We start from the raw sequence: 16,158 nt of genomic DNA on the forward strand, positions 1-16,158 counted from the left end.
TCTTGCAGGTCTTTGGAGGTGATCTGTGGGTTGTGTGCAACCACTCACAATCCGCCACATATGCCGCTCTTGTACTTTTCTTGGTCTGCTAGACCTGGGTTTAACTGCAACTGTGCCTGTGTCCTTCCATTCCCTGACAACGTTCCTTACAGTAGAAATTGACAAATGAAACCTTTGGGAAAGCTTCTTGTAGCCTTCCCCTAAAACCATGACAATGAATAATCTTTGTTTTTAAGATCTTTTGGGAGCTGTTTTGATGATCGCATTCTGTCTCACTTCTGCAGAGAGTCAAAGAGAAGTGGAACTTGCATTTAGGCACCTAAAATACCTTTTCTCATGATTAAACAGACCTTTATATGAGGTTCAAGGCTTAACAACATAATCCAACCAATTTTGTGTTTAAAGTCCTCAGTTTTACATGCTGTTACATGCATTAAAATCAGCAAAACCACAAGGGTTCCCATATTTTTGCACAGCCAGTTTTTCACATTTTATTTAATTTCATAAAACTAAATACTGCTTTTCAAAAAATCTCTGTTTGGAAAACATCCCAGTACTTAGCTGTTCCTGGTAAATGAAAGACATACCACTTTTATCTTTTTTGTGTGAAAGCAGAGTCAATTATAATGCCGGCTGAGAGGGGTTCCCAAACTTTTTCATATGACTGTATAATTGCACTTCATAATGAAATACAATACACCTTTCTCCGAGCTCTGTTAATACGAATAAAGGCAGTGTGCTCTAGCTGGAGAAAAACAACATGACACTTCAATAATTTATTCAAATATTCTTCCCTCCAATTATGCTTACAACAAATAGGATGTCACATCAAAAAGCAGCTTGGCTTGGCCAATGCAGTTTACAAAGTAAATAGCTGTGTGTGTGGAGCAACAGGTGAACAAATACCTTCTTAGGAACACTTCTGATCTCCAGACACCATGTGAGCAGGTACATCAGAGAAATGTTCTCGGGTATATAGGGTGGCACCTGGGCATCTACAACCAGGGAGAGAAGAACATTTGATAGTTATCACACAAGGGTAAATAAAAATGACACAAACATTAACAATCTTTTGAAAACAATGCTTTGTTGTGATGTTATTCTCACAAGCACACTTTACTTTTTTTCTTGGTGTCTTTACGTAGAGAAATGTTTATTCTGTGGTTCTTCTGGTCTTGAAGGCCCAATCTGTGGAGCATGTCCTCCACCTCAGAGGCCTTGTTTGGGCTGAACAAATCAAACGAATCTCCTGGCTGATATGTCAGCTGCTGGTAGGCCTAAGAATGAAAAATAAGCAAATGAAGTACACGCAGCAATCTAAGGCCATATCCACACATACACAGGTAGTCTTAACTATATCATTTTCTTTGGGGTTCGTAAAAACATTAGAAACAGACACTAAAACTTGAGTGTTTTGAAAACTGCGGCCAAAGTGGAGATTTTGGAAAACTCTGTATTTCTGTATTCATGGTGACAAGGAAACAGGTAGTTTTGAGAAACGCTGGGGTCATGACCTTAATTTGCGCAAGGCATTGCAAGGCAGGCAAGGTATTTTACATCAACTGAGCATGCACCACCCTGGCTCAAGAAGACGCTCACATTATTCTATGGTGTTTGACGTCACACATTACCGCCAACTAGCAACTATTGGCCTGGCATGATAACGTAAGCGTTCTCAATTGTTTCTTGAATTGCTGTGTGTATGGAGTGATATTCTGAAACATCGTGTGTACGGTCTCTTTCTTTTGATTTTATTTTAAATATACAGTCAAGTGCGAAAGTTTGTGAACCCCTTGAGCCTTTTGGAATTTTATTTATTTTAACCATTAATAATTCATTTTTATCAATACCAGTATTTTTTATATGAAATAACAGATGTTTGTTTATCAATTCAACATTTTTCTTTTCCAGAAATCAATTGTTAAAACAGATAAAACTAATTATTTGACGAATGTTGTATGTGCAAAAGTTTGTGAACCCTGAGCTGCATTGCTTAAATCGAGCAGGTTGACACAATCAGGTGGGCCAAATTGGTTGATGAAATAGACCAATGTAATGAGAGATCTTTAGGAAATAAATTGGGTGGCACTAGATAAAACAGAGATAAAACCAGGTCAGTTTAGGCTCACCAAAGTGAACCCATACAGGTCAGACATGCTAAAAGGGAAACAAATCTCAGAAGATCTCAGGAATAGAGTTTTGATGTTGCACATTTGTCTGGGGACAGTTATAAATTCATACAAAAAAATTTGAGCTCAATAGGTCCACCGTGAGGCAAATCATCTACAAATGGAGAGCTTTAAGAGTGACTTAACATCTGCCTAGAAGTGGACTTCCTTCAAAAATATCCTCAAGCGCCACAAGAAAAGTGATTTTTCAGGTAAAAGTCAACCTAAACATTACATCTGGAGATTTGCAGACAATTTGAAACCACCATTATTCACTTGGGAGAAGGTTCTCTAGGTGGTAGGCAGAATTGCGTTTTTGCCCAAACATGGCGGTTTTGGTTATGACCAAACAGTTAAATTTTGGACTAATCTGTCCACAGAATAAGACTTCAGGTATCTCCAGGTGCTCTCTGGCAAAGTTGGGACAAGCAGTTTTGTTCTTTTTTGAGAGCAGAGGCTTCTTCAGCAACCCTCCCTTGAAAGCCATGTTGACTGAGTTTTCTTCTTATTGTGGAACCATGCACATCTGTCCCAGATGCTGCAAGAGAGGTCTGCAAATCACTAGATGTAATGTTTGGGTTGGCTTTTAACTGAAAAATCACTTATCTTGTGGCGCTTGTGGATATTTTTGAAGGAAGTCCACTTCTAGGCAGATGTTCAGTCACTCTTAAAGCTCTCCATTTGTAGATGATTTGCCTCACGGTGGACCGATGGAGCTCAAACTTTTTTTTAAATAATTTATAGCTGTCCCCAGACAAATGTGCAGCATCACAACTCTATTCCTGAGATCCTCAGAGATTTGTTTCCCTTTTAGCATGTCTGACCTGTATGGGTTCACTTTGGTGAGCCTAAACTGACCTGGTTTTATCTCTGTTGTATCTAGTGCCGCCCAATTTCTTCCCTAAAGATCTCTCACTACATTGGTCCATTTCATGACTCAATTTGGCCCATCTGATTGTGTTTACTTGCTCGATTTAAGCAATGCAGCTTAGGGTTCACAAACTTTTGATCATACAACAGTTGTCAAATAATTTGTTTTATCTGTTTTAGAAATTTATTTCTGGGAAAGAAAAATGTTGAATTGATAAACAAACATATGTTATTTCATATAAAAAATACTGGTATTGATAAAAATGAATTATTAATGGTAAAAATAAATACAATTCCAAAATGTTCAAGGGGTTCACAAACTTTCGCACTTGACTGTATGTGTACTTGTGGACATGGCCTTAATCTATCTAAAATCACAGTACATGTTTAGCAAAAAGCCAAAAAAGGGAAGATTATGCGGTAAAACTTACAGAGACGTCCAGCTCTAAGAGAAGAGCCTTCTTGACTGAATCTCCTCTGGTCAGCCGCACTGCCCTGGAAATTGGAACCTCATGCAGAGACTCTTTGTTTAACGGTCCGGAAATCTTAAAGAAAAACTTTTATGAGATGGAGGGTCTAACGTGGCAGGAATACTGGTTTTATGGGCGGTCTCAGTCCTCACCTGTTCTATACTGTCCACCTCCTGAAGAGACACATTGAGGTAGGGAGGAGGCAGAGCAGGAATAGTAAGAGCGGACTCCGACAGAGCTGGCAGGGAGCATGTCAGTGAGGCATGGGGAATTGCAGCATCCCCTGTGTGTGTCTCCGGTGCTGATGTAGGAACAAAGGCAGCACCAGGAGATAGGGATGCCAACCCAAGGCTCCCTACAGGGGAAGCTGGCCTGGGATCAGTGACAGCTGCCTCTGTAGCAGCAGCAGCAGTAGCAGAAGATGAAGAAGCAGCAGATGCAATTTTGGAAACCTTTTCCGCAGACGCTCTGACCGACTCGCCATTCTGGCGGTCGGCAATGCTCAAAAGGTTTAGCTGGACATCTGGTATGGATGAATCAGGAGTTTGCTTTGCAGAATCCCCTGCGTCTCCTTTCAAGTAACCTGTCCTATCGGAAGCCATTTTGGATAAGGCTCCTTTGATCGCTTCCCACAGTCCTTCTAGCCAGGGGTCCACGACCACCTCCAGCCTGGAGGATTATACAGACAGCAAGGCAATCAAAAGAAGAGAAAGAGTGTGGGTGAGTTTAAGGCCAAATGCTGAAAGTGTGTATTTCTGTATTTCTTTGCGCTGAAGAACTTACCCTATACCGTCATCTGCATATCCTGTTGCATAGAATTGTTTGGCACCAAGTTGCTGTAGACAACGCTCTATTGTTTTACCACAGTTGCAGAAATTTGCATAATTTGTGTCTCCTAAAGCTGGAGCCGAAACAAAGGGAACACAGATGAAGATTTGTCAAGAACACACTCTGCGGTGCTGTGCATTTTAATTATCAACACAAAAATATTTTTTTGCAGATCAAGTCCCCCATATTGACAGATAAACTGGAAAAGAAGCTGCCTCATACCTTCATGACAGAGCTTACCTAAAAGTGCATAGCGAAGGTGTTTAAAGTGGTCGGCGGCGAGGGTCTTATTCTTGATGCGCTTTACAAATTTGAGTGTATTGTCCGGCGGTTCCCCATCTCCTGTAGTGGACACGATAAAGACCACTGGGGCAGTCTCCTTCTCTAAGTTGTACTAGAATAAACATATTGAAATCATATCCACAAAATAATCAGCCCATATCAGAATCACTTGGATAATATATTGATGTTTTATAATGTGTCAGTAGCCATGCATGAGAAGAGATGGTTGTATGTTACAGTGTTAAAACGTGCAACAGTTACCTTTTCATTTTGGCTCAAACAGCTGAGCTCAGCAACCAGTCCGTGCTCCTCTGCCACCTCAGCTACGCCTTCAGCTATGGACTGAGCCTGGCCCTTCTGAGACCCGTACAGAACCACGAGCCTAGGCTTTACCTCACAGGGCATGCTATACGGGAAATTGGTCCAGAATTTCAAAAAAAGAAGAGAAAAAAGCAACGTTATTTATATAAACAATAATACAGAGCTGGACATGGCCAACGTCACAGCGATCGACCGAGGAGTAGGCTGTCGAACTGGTGTTTCAGCTTACCTACTTACTACACATTTCACAGACCGCCAAAGAACAGCCTTAACAAACCTGGACCCCACCATAAAGAACCCGACGTTACGTCAGTCATTCACACAAGTGCACGTGGAGTATTGCATGTTATTTGTTTTTGCATACCTCGCGCGAGAGCCAATACCGTTTTAGCCAAACGTTGGAAATAACAGGCAACTTTTACCCGTCAACACACACGGGAGATAAGCCCTGTTGCCAAAACTTAAAACTAAGTAGATGTACTGAAATTACATAACAAGCAGCTGTAAAGGCTATGTGAAGTTTTCAGGAGTTATATATTTTCTACCTTTTCAAAGCAGCTGTGGAAATCCTCGAGTCGAGCTCGAGCTCTTCCCCAGGAATGTAATCATCGCTAAAAGTCTCGCGAGACAATGGCACAGACTGAGATTGAACGTGATCGGAAGAAACCATTTCATTAAAAAAAATATTTGCAATTCCATCCTTTTACATATTTCGTGTGAAAAAAAGGTCAAGGAAAATCCAGGGATAGTTTTAAAACTAGATTGTTTATTGTGTCTTGTCATTCTGGATAGAAAAGTTGGTCAAATTTGGTGATAAGACACACATGAGGGATACTTGGTCCCGCCCTCCCCGCCCGTAGAGCCTTCCAGAAGTCGCCGGCAAACCAGTGCGGCTTGCAGTTAAGCCACGCTCCAGGTTTTCATCGTGAAATATCATTATTTTATCCGTTGAACACTTACCAAGTGTTTAAATCCCTCCGTCAACATGTCCGCTATGGGGCAACTGGCGTTTGATGAGTATGGGAGGCCCTTCCTCATCATCAAAGACCAGGACAAGAAGACACGGTTATCGGGAATTGACGCATTGAAGGTACAATGGGCTAGCGGAACACAAAGGTGGCACGTTGTTTAGCAAGTTATCAGTTTGCCATGGGCTGCATGACGTTGGGTACGATAAGCCAACAGTTAATGTTTATCTATATGGTTATGCTCTTGAAGCACACACTGAACTGGCAAGACAAGCTGTCGTTTGCAGTAGCAACATAATAGCATTAGCCTAACTATTAGCCAGTCATGCTAGCTCTGAGGGCCCATGTGCGTTCAGTGAGGCGCTTAGCCCCGTGGGTGCTGCGACATAGGGCTCTGCCCTAAATGGTCTTTGTGGATGCTCATAATTCCTATGCAATGGAATAAATGTTTAGGTATTTCTCTCACATGGCAACTTCAATCCGTTTTCGGTTAAGAGACCAATAATAACATCGTACTTAAAAAGTGAGCTGACATTGTAATTTTTTTTGCGTTTTGCAGTCTCACATTATGGCAGCCAAGGCAGTTGCGTCAACGCTTAAAACATCTTTGGGCCCAAACGGTGAGCATAAACTAATGCAGTGAAATAATTTCAATTGATTACACATTTTCCCAATAAAAAGGTTAGAGCTAATTTAACCTTTCTTATCCTACATCACAAATGTCACTTCCTCTTTATAATTATTTTCTACATTTTTCACCCAGGTCTTGACAAAATGATGGTTGACAGGGATGGAGAGGTGACTGTCACCAACGATGGAGCCACCATTCTCAGCATGATGGACGTGGACCACCAGATTGCCAAACTGATGGTGGAGCTCTCCAAGTCCCAGGATGATGAGATTGGTGATGGAACCACTGGAGTTGTTGGTAAGCGAGAGGAAGTTGAGATGAATACCTTTCCACTGGGTTCTCTTAACATAGCCTTTAACCCTCATGGTTATGGGTGTTACTGAAAAGAAGACGATAACTGAGTTTAAATCATCATTCACCTTCACTTTGAGGTAGTGATGATGATAATGCACTGGAAATGGCTTACATAGATCTTAAAATAAAAAGTTCCCAAGGGCTACAATATAACAAACGATGTATGAACACTCAATAAATTGCAACGGTCTTTCTCATAAATAGACATTTTTGTTGCACCCTGCAGCCATTTCAAACCAAGACTATACACTTAAGGAATATGCTAAATCAAATTTCCATAGCATTTTCTACATCTGCAAATTTGTGTCAGCTCTGATAAATACATCCTGACCCTTTTTTAACCATATTACTGTTGTTCCTCAGTGCTGGCTGGGGCTCTGCTTGAGCATGCTGAGCAGCTGCTGGACCGCGGTATCCACCCCATCAGGGTCTCCGACGGGTATGACCAGGCTGCACGCGTTGCCATCGAGCAGTTGGACAAAATCGCAGAAACCTTGCCCTGCGATCCCAACAACACAGAGCCGCTCATCGAGACCGCCATGACAACCCTCGGGTCCAAAATGTGAGTGGTTAACACAACTGTTGATTTTACTAATTTACTGGTGGAATGCAATTTACAGTGAATTAAAAATTAGTTAAGGCTAGGTCAGGGGTGGCCAACCAGTCAGAGACTTACCCTGCGTTCCAAATCACATACTTTTTCTTTTTACTACACTACATACTAAAGTACAGAAGAGTTTTTGGCCACCGGAGAGAGAGAAAATCCGATAAGGAAGTTTTTTTTTTCATTAAGTCGAGAAATGTCGAGAACAAAGACGAATGCTGCAAAATGCATTTGGAGTTAGTGGGGCCTTTATGTATTTTCAGCATACTACAATTGACGTGCATGAATTGGGACATCCTAAATCTTTTTCTGGCGTACTAAATAGTAGGGAAGTATGGGGATTGGAACGCAGGGTAAGAGCCACATTTTTTACTGTGTTACTGCAAAGAGCCACATCGTACACATGAACATCCCCCAATCCCTTCCTCATACACACACACACCTCTGCTCAGCCAGATTTACTGTAAATGTCACACAACCAAAATGATAATGCAGATTTAGCTTCTAAATTTTCCTCTCTAAGTGCATCAGATTGATGCATTTTACTTTAAAACGGTACAAATTTTCCACACTAGGACTTGAAACGGGCCCCCAGATTGTTAAGGCCGCCCCTGTGATAATGACAGAAATTGACTCCTACAGTACTAAGACGACAGGCCAGTCATTTTCAACAATGAACATTGTGTGCACTGCCTCACACGCAAACAAAAATATAACAATTTACAATAGTGTTTTTCTCTTACTATGCATGTTGCTTAGTGGGACTTATACTTTTAGCATGGAGTGAGCTGAAGTGGCGCTGAAGATTTGAAGCCTTGAACTGCGCTAATGACGCCTGGCATATAAGGCAGAATGGCTTGCTATACCGTTCAACAAAAATATAAACTCTCCCACTCTGTTTCGGAGCAAACTTGAGACAAATTGTTAACTCACGGAAAACCTCCCTCCAAGCTGAGCGGCCAGTTTTATGTTGCGTCCACACCAAACGTTTGCGAACATTATGTTGCGTCCTCAATTAAACATTTGCGAACAGGCATACACATACACATTAACAAAATAAAAAGTAAAATAATAAACAACATGTAATACGAACGCAAGAGCCGCATGAAACGTTTGCGAACATGCACACACACAGGCCCACACAAAAAAAGATTATAAACACAACATTTGATATGAACTGAAGAGCCGCAAGAAGCTAGGCAAAGAGCCGCAGGTTGGCCAGGCCTGGGCTAGGTGAACCAAAAAGGGTCACACGCATCAAAGTGAGGCTGCCAAGATGGGCCCAGAGATGCAGCAACATTTTGACCGGAGGGGCCAGACACACATCAGTCTATTAGTGGTGCATTTCTGTGTTTCCCCAAGAAATGTGTTTCGGCCCGGTGTCATTTGATGTTTCCCACAGGATTATAGAGACCGCTGGGGGAGACTGGACCTTGTAGGAGGGTCCGGGGGCGTTTTATATTTCTATTCAAATAGCCTATTTGTTGAAAATAAATGAATTTGCAGTTTGGCACCTATTTAAACTACTGAAACTTGCCTGAGCCATCATTTTCATCAGAATCTGAAAGGATTTTATTGCCAAGAAGGGTTTTACACCAACAAGGAATTTGCCTTGGTGAATAAGACTTCGTGACTTTTCTCTGTGCTGTCTCAGCTGTTGATATAGATTGGTTGTGTTGCCACGGTGCCGTAGGCTAGCAACTTAACCTTTCTAAGTTTTACATAGCACTTTTTCCTGTTCAAGGTCCCCGTATGTGAATCCTAAATATTCCCATATAGCAGTGTTGTTTGTTATCGCCACCAGTAACATACAGCGTCGGCTTGCTCTTCAGCTTCCGTGATTGACTGCCATGTGCACGCCGAATGCACACAAGCGTCTGCTGCTCAAATGATTATTGCGGAATCAATGAAAAAAAAATATATAAAAATCAAGCCTATATTTATATTTAAGAAAATTGGGGCCTCTGTTGGCCTGGCGGGTTCCCCGTTTGTATAATGGTAGGGGAACATTGACAGAATTATCAATACTTAAAAAACAATTAAACTGAAAGTGTCTGCTCCATGTAGGCAGAGCAGGGTTGCGTCAGAGAAGGGGACTCTAATCACGTGACGAGAGAAGTTTTCTTCTTTTTTATGTCCGGTTTGTGTATGCTGCAATTCTGCACTGTCGACACTAGTTTATTACATGTTGGGAGAATGCCCATGCTATGGCATTTGTCGTGTGACATCAGATGAGATATTGCATGTTAAAGCTCCACTGTTGTCTTTCAGTATCAACCGGTGCCACAGGCAGATGGCAGAGATCGCAGTGAACGCCATCCTCACCGTGGCCGACATGGAGAGGAAGGACGTAGACTTTGAGCTCATCAAGATGGAGGGCAAAGTGGGAGGTAAACTGGAGGACACACAGCTCATCAAGGGAGTCATAGTGGACAAGGAGTTCAGCCACCCTCAGATGCCCAAGGTACAAACAAGAAGGATGATCACTCTGATGCAGTCCTCTGCTTTTTCTTCTTCCAATAATTCATTGATCACATGGAATCAAACTGTCTTTGCGTTTGATCCTTTCTTGATGGAGATACTTTAGGGATTGTATGGTGAAGTTTCTAGGAGATGGCAGCAAGCAGTTAAATGTAGATCTAATTACTTTTAGCATGTATTGTGTATAAAAGTGTTTGTTACTTTATAATGCTGCAGCCAAACGCTACAGATGGTATTGTGTTTCCCTTTGTGTGTTAACATCCATTTGTCTTTGTCACCACTCAGCTCCTGAAAGATGTTAAAATTGCCATCCTTACCTGCCCGTTTGAGCCCCCTAAGCCCAAGACCAAGCATAAGCTGGACGTGACCTCTGTTGAGGACTACAAAAAACTCCAGAAATATGAAAAGGAGAAGTTTGAGGAGATGATTAACCAGGTTAGTATTGCAGCAAAGTAGGTACTAGACTGGATGAACAGTACATTGGCATATGGGGTTCATCTTAAAATGGGAACTTGTTTTTGTCTTTTAGGTCAAAAGCGTCGGCGCAAACTTGGCCATCTGCCAGTGGGGCTTTGATGATGAAGCCAACCACCTCCTGCTGCAGAATGAGCTGCCAGCCATTCGCTGGGTCGGAGGGCCTGAGATCGAGGTGAGTCACATGATCAAATAACTTGCTGTGAATCTTTGAGAACATTTTCACAATCATCACTTTAATCTGCTATGTCTTCATATTGTACGTCCAGATCAAATAATGAAGTCACCATAATACATTGTTTTAAGTATTCAAATGTTTTTGTCTCTGCAGTTGATTGCCATTGCCACGGGAGGGCGCATCGTGCCACGGTTCAGTGAGTTGACACCTGAGAAGCTTGGCTCAGCCGGCTTGGTGAAGGAGATCTCCTTCGGCACTACAAAGGATCACATGTTGGTTATCCAGGAGTGCAAAAACACAAGGGCCGTCACCATTTTCATCCGTGGAGGCAACAAAATGGTAAGCTCAAATGTGACTTTTAATCTGTTCCACGGTATCCAATTCATCTATCCTCTCGGCTCACCTTCTTTATTATTTCTATCTTACTAGATCATTGAAGAGGCCAAGCGCGCTCTCCACGATGCTCTGTGTGTAATCCGTAACCTGGTCAAAGACAACCGTATTGTCTATGGAGGAGGCGCCTCAGAGATTGCATGTGCTCTGGCTGTCAACCAGGCTGCAGATAAGGTGAGACGCACTAAAAACCCACAGATACTTTCTGAATCAAGCAAATTTAAGTGTGGCATTGTTTTAGAATTAGAATAAATGTTTCTGACTCACTTATGCTCAACCTGCTGCCCCTCTCCTATCTAGTGCCCATCATTGGAGCAGTATGCCATGAGGGCGTTTGCCGACGCTTTGGAGGTAATCCCAATGGCGCTGGCTGAGAACAGCGGGTACCACCCTATCCAGACCATGACAGAGGTCAGAGCCAAGCAGGTCAGAGAGAACAACCCCTTCCTCGGCATCGACTGTCTGCACAAGAACACCAATGGTAAGGAAGCAACAGTCAAGACACCTGAATAGTTAAAAAAAAATCCTTAACTTTTTGCCTCACTCTCCGGCTTTAGAAAAGGCAGAGAGTGACACGTTATGTCATTTTAGAATCAAATACATCCAGGAAGGACACCAGCCATCACAGGCACTTCCTGGTTTCTGTCCAGTATGAATTTGATTCTAAAATGACATGACGTGTATAAAATAAAATAAATAGAGTGCAACATAATGTGGTAAATAAACAAGCCCCAAGGAGTGTTGAGTAATGTTTTATCTTTTGACCTGCTCCCATTGATTACCAGTGTTGAGCTAAGCTAACATATTCCTTTTTCTTCATCAAAAATGCACGCTCAGTTACATGATTGGTTTCTGTTCCCTTTTCTTGAGCCTGAGAGAATGGCAAAAAGCTAAACAAATATACTATCCCTTCAAGTCAAGGCAAGACGACATGTTACTGAACGCACATGTGTTTTCTGCTCTTCCAGACATGAAGCAGCAACACGTGGTGGAGACCCTGATCGGTAAGAAGCAGCAGATCTCTCTGGCCACGCAGGTCGTCAAGATGATCCTAAAGATCGACGACATCCGAAGCCAGGGAGAGAGCGAGGACTGAAGGAACACCTAAAGATTTCTCAGCTGTTCTAGAAGTTTTTTTTAGGCACTTCCCCGAGCACCATGTCCAAACCGCACTGCATATTGCTATTTATCATTTGATAGAAAATGTCCATGCTTTTGTTTCGTAACTTCGTATCAAGCTCACCATTAAAACATGTTGGTCCGTTGAATTTTCAAGACTCTGTCGTTTTGATTTTATACACTCAGTATTACTATAAAGGCCGCTAAGAGGCTTAGGTGGGCTCCAGGCAGTTGCGTGTTGTTAAATGAATCCAAGTCTGGTGATAAGTATAGTTTGATATTTAATAACTGAAGACAGAATGACAACTGATGATTGAAACCATCTAGAGGGTAATGAAAACAAATAAATAAAATATAAAGTGGTGTTACTGACGGTTGTTTGACGGTAAACGGAACATTTAATCAGGAGTGCCACTTTGTCTCTTACCCCCCGCCGATCCGAGTGCCCAGGTATATAGATTAAACCCCACCCATGTGTCTTAACGGGAGTGACATGAACCAAAACAGTGTGTAACCTTTCAAAATAAACAGACCAAATATACATTTTGGCTCCTACAATTACACATAATACTTCATCTGTGTATTTATTTATGTATTCTATTTCAGATTTACATTACATTATAAAACTTGAGAATTCACATATAAAGAAGGCAGGATACCACATTCTAGCTATCTGACAGTAACAACATGATGGTTCTTAATAGTTTTGGCACCACAATTAAGCACATTTGAACAACATTCAATTCAGTTTCTTAGTATTGAGAGGTCCATGTACTTCAAATAAAACTAATGCCACCAATCGACACTAAATTTACCACCCTCAGCTCTGTTACAGTTTACACTTGCCTTTTTCATTTGTCAATCTTGTCTGTAAAAGTTGGTCCGGTATGTGTAAAGACGAAATCACCATTTGAGACTTCGGTACTGTGTGTAACTGACTCCGTACTCTTTACATATACTTGTTTAGCCAGTTGAGCATGTCCGTTCTGGCCTCCTGGATGCAGAGTGTGTCTGCAGGGTTGATGTCCTCTCTCTTGCGGTGGACAAAGCCATGAGTCTGACCGGGATAGATCTTCACCTGGTAATCCACCGTGCATTTCTCCTTCAGCTTGGCTTCAAGGACACTCACCTGGAGAGTGACAGAATGGAAGCACACAGGTGGTTAATGGTGATGCGGCAGAGAGTATGACATTTTAAAGTGGAAGTACCACACAACCAAGCTCCTTGTGCCCGTTTTTTATTTTATTTTATTCTGACTAAGAATGTTTCATCAGTGGTGAACTTTAAAATATCAGCGGAATATGAACATTCCTGAAAAGATAACATTTGCTGCAGTGCTCAAGCACCAGGGTGAAGCAACAGGCAGGTTGTACCATCTGTGTTCCAATACATACTAGCATGCTATTTAGGATGCCAGAAAAAGATTTATGCTACATCCAGTCTCATTTTGCAGTATGCAAACCAGCATGTTTTTTTTTTTGTTGCTGTTCTCACCCACAATTCTCAGCGCTACAGAGCTTAGGTCACACTGACTGAGGCACAGAGTGAGAACAACAAGCAAGAGGGTAAAGCTCACGTGACAACATGGTAATGTCCCAATTGTTTGCATACAGCATGCAAACTACATACTACTTGCAGTGAAAGCAACCAAATGCATGTACAAACCTGGTCCAGAGGGACAACCACATCTTTCTCGGCAAAGATGAAGAGCGTAGGAGCCTTCAGCTCGTACCTGTCCTCTCTTTCCCGGACGATCCCTGCACAGTATCACATAAGGCCGTCATAAAACCATTGAACATGCTTGGCTGACTGAACTGTACATTTATGTTTTCCTATCTAAGCAAGGCCTGCGATATCCATAAAATGTACTGCGGAAATTCACTTTTAGCAATATCCTACTACCGTAGACTGACACTCCAGCTTTGACTTCTGGATATTGCAGTGCCAGGTAATGTGTGGCTGCCCCTCCCCAGCAGAAGCCCACCACTCCAATGTGTTTGATCCCACACTGCTCCTTCAGAAACCTCAGCACGGCATCAACCTCTCTGAATGGGTATGAAAACAGAATCAGAACTAATGTATGCAGAATACGAAAATACGGCTAATGAATGCACGCGATCCTCTCCGACATCCACTAAAAAAAAGTATTTTTAGTAACTTGTTTATATTTGTGGGCTTCTTGTCTTCAAGCCACTCCTGAAATTTGGACCAGTCATTCGATGGACACCAGGGCTCCTTTCCAACGTAAAAGTCTGGACAAACGGCACTGCTCAGAGCAGAAAGATGACAGAAAAGAAAATCACTGTTATAGGTCAAACTGGTCACCAACATCACCCAGCAGAATTAAAAAGCTTTTAGTTGCATAAGTAATCCACAAAAAGGCAATAGCTATGCAGGTCATATAGCCTTTATAGTTGGTCGTAGAGGCACACATTTGCTTTTTATCCCAATCCAGATTTCTATGTACAGTATATTGATTTTTACTCACATGTATCCATTGGCAGCCAGCATGTCAGCCATGTATCTGGTATTGGGGAGCTGCCACCCATAGATGTCCTGTATGACAATCACAGCCTTGTCAGATGCAGAGGACGGTTTCACCACATAGGCTTTGATGTGCTCGATCTGGACCTCCTGGCCGAGGCCCCCATAGTCCATCCGGTCCCCAATATCACAGGGACATGGCTTGGCTTCATTTGCCATCTGCAGACAGACAGACAGTCAACTGGAAAGATGGTTCAGCAGGGTGAATTTTGTCACTTCAAGTTACAAAGTTTTATTTTGTTGTCATGAGTTTAGGCTTAGAGAGTCATTTGAACAGGATTATATAAGCATGATTTGCACAACACTATGACAAAGCATTGTTGCACAGACTTACATTTTTCGACTTCTCTTAGCCTTTCAAAACATATAGAATTAAGAAATAACTTTGCATAAATCAGAGGCATACCGTATTGTTTAGCGACGTCAGGGAAATCAATCCGTGTTTTGCTGAGTTCAAAAAGTTGCAGCCAGAGTCCAAGTAGGCCTAAACTGGTGTCTAGTGCCAAAGTTTATGAGAATGAAAATCCTGCGTTGACTTTCAAAATAAAAGCTGCAACATTTTGCATCCCAAATATTCTGAGCAGTGTCAAAGAACACGCCATTGCTGATAATGTGCTATGAGCAGGTTGACACAATTGGACATTTAGGCTAGACTAAGCTGCTTGATTTAACTGCAATGAAGAATTTTGTGACCTAGGCCTACTTATTTTTTTACCAAATAAATGGTAATTTTCATTAAATGTCAGAAAAAATGGCCACTCCTTGCAAATGTGAATTACTTGGGTGATGTTATAGTATTTTGTTTTTGTTTTATCTAGTTTATAGTCATAATGCATTAGCCTATAAAGAACTTTCTTCAGACAATCTCCTCCTCTGTATTGGGGATAGCTTTACCAAATGTTTTGGAATGTTTTCACAGCGCCAGAGAAACAGTCGCAGCGCTTTTAATTTTTTCCACTAACTCTTAGAACATTTCTAATGTATCCGCAGTGGTGTGACCACTTTTATATAGCCTACTATAATGGGTGTGACATGTCTCTGAAGCGGCACCGCTGGGATTCTAACTCAGGATCTCCTGTTTACTGAACAGGCGCTAATCCACGGCGCCACTTAATGAGTGATTTGATAGCACAAAAGAAAAACTACGCCATGCTACACGTTGTAAATTTAAATTGTTATTAAGGTTTAATTAAAAGCTACTGTCATGGGCAGTTTGTTAGGTTTAGTTTTGACATTAAGGCCAATTGCCCATCTACAGGGGATAAATAAAGTATCCTTCTAATTCTGATTCTGACCCCTAAGTTATTAGGTACGGTGGCCCTGAGAGCTCATAGCACAGTTATAGGATCAATAAAGTATTTAAATTGACTGATACAAAAAATATGATCCCTTGACTAACCACGTGACAGGTTACTATGGAGGCCGTAAAGCTTGAACCACTGCGGCAAAGTAAAACTGTTGTGACAGGCGCTC

The 16,158-nt window shown here is 41.8% G+C and overlaps 3 protein-coding genes across 4 annotated transcripts in view; 1 reads left to right on the forward strand and 2 right to left on the reverse strand.

Moving 5' to 3' along the window:
- mtrr (5-methyltetrahydrofolate-homocysteine methyltransferase reductase) overlaps window positions 1-5,533 on the reverse strand; it is a 30,296-nt gene extending 24,763 nt beyond the window's left edge. Inside the window, exons 1-8 of the mRNA XM_080050519.1 lie at window positions 5,485-5,533; window positions 4,880-5,024; window positions 4,577-4,730; window positions 4,292-4,409; window positions 3,661-4,177; window positions 3,470-3,583; window positions 1,121-1,277; window positions 907-995 (exon numbers count right to left, since the gene is read on the reverse strand). Of these exons, the coding sequence (XP_079906645.1) occupies window positions 907-995; window positions 1,121-1,277; window positions 3,470-3,583; window positions 3,661-4,177; window positions 4,292-4,409; window positions 4,577-4,730; window positions 4,880-5,023 (1,293 nt within the window). The 5' untranslated portion in view covers window position 5,024; window positions 5,485-5,533. The remainder of the gene's footprint in view (window positions 1-906; window positions 996-1,120; window positions 1,278-3,469; window positions 3,584-3,660; window positions 4,178-4,291; window positions 4,410-4,576; window positions 4,731-4,879; window positions 5,025-5,484) is intronic.
- A 279-nt stretch (window positions 5,534-5,812) lies between these two features.
- On the forward strand, window positions 5,813-12,290 carry cct5 (chaperonin containing TCP1, subunit 5 (epsilon)). Its single transcript, XM_080049785.1, has 11 exons — window positions 5,813-6,029; window positions 6,467-6,527; window positions 6,671-6,835; window positions 7,256-7,454; window positions 9,768-9,960; window positions 10,263-10,412; window positions 10,507-10,626; window positions 10,783-10,968; window positions 11,059-11,196; window positions 11,323-11,503; window positions 11,991-12,290. Exons 1-11 carry the CDS (start codon window positions 5,925-5,927, stop codon window positions 12,116-12,118), a joined length of 1,626 nt encoding a protein of 541 aa, XP_079905911.1. The 5' UTR covers window positions 5,813-5,924; the 3' UTR covers window positions 12,119-12,290.
- A 414-nt stretch (window positions 12,291-12,704) lies between these two features.
- On the reverse strand, window positions 12,705-15,187 carry cmbl (carboxymethylenebutenolidase homolog (Pseudomonas)). Of its 2 annotated transcripts, none has more exons than XM_080049787.1 (6): window positions 15,092-15,187; window positions 14,630-14,866; window positions 14,300-14,407; window positions 14,044-14,186; window positions 13,807-13,898; window positions 12,705-13,270 (listed from the first exon to the last, which is right to left on the reverse strand). In XM_080049787.1, the coding sequence occupies exons 2-6, from the start codon at window positions 14,842-14,844 to the stop codon at window positions 13,091-13,093; spliced, it is 738 nt and encodes a 245-aa protein (XP_079905913.1). In that variant the 5' UTR covers window positions 14,845-14,866; window positions 15,092-15,187; the 3' UTR covers window positions 12,705-13,090. The 2 variants fall into 2 exon arrangements, with proteins under 2 accessions (XP_079905913.1, XP_079905912.1); XM_080049786.1 differs by having other exon boundaries at window positions 14,630-14,844; window positions 15,092-15,185.
- Window positions 15,188-16,158: the final 971 nt, after the last annotated feature.

Source organism: Ammodytes marinus (assembly GCF_949987685.1).
Source record: "Ammodytes marinus genome assembly, chromosome: 21".
Taxonomy (NCBI): Eukaryota; Metazoa; Chordata; class Actinopteri; order Uranoscopiformes; family Ammodytidae; genus Ammodytes; species Ammodytes marinus.

Bases quoted from the DNA above. Each gene is read 5' to 3' on its own strand.
- cct5 (XM_080049785.1), top strand. From the start codon at position 5,925: ATGTCCGCTATGGGGCAACTGGCGTTTGATGAGTATGGGAGGCCCTTC. The intron at 6,836-7,255 runs GTAAGCGAGAGG...GTTGTTCCTCAG, and splicing joins TGGAACCACTGGAGTTGTTG to TGCTGGCTGGGGCTCTGCTT. The intron at 9,961-10,262 runs GTACAAACAAGA...GTCACCACTCAG, and splicing joins GCCACCCTCAGATGCCCAAG to CTCCTGAAAGATGTTAAAAT.
- cmbl (XM_080049787.1), bottom strand. From the start codon at position 14,844: ATGGCAAATGAAGCCAAGCCATGTCCCTGTGATATTGGGGACCGGATG. The intron at 14,187-14,299 runs GTTACTAAAAAT...ATACCCATTCAG, and splicing joins AAGCCCACAAATATAAACAA to AGAGGTTGATGCCGTGCTGA. The intron at 13,271-13,806 runs GTTTGTACATGC...GTCACTCTCCAG, and splicing joins TGGTTGTCCCTCTGGACCAG to GTGAGTGTCCTTGAAGCCAA.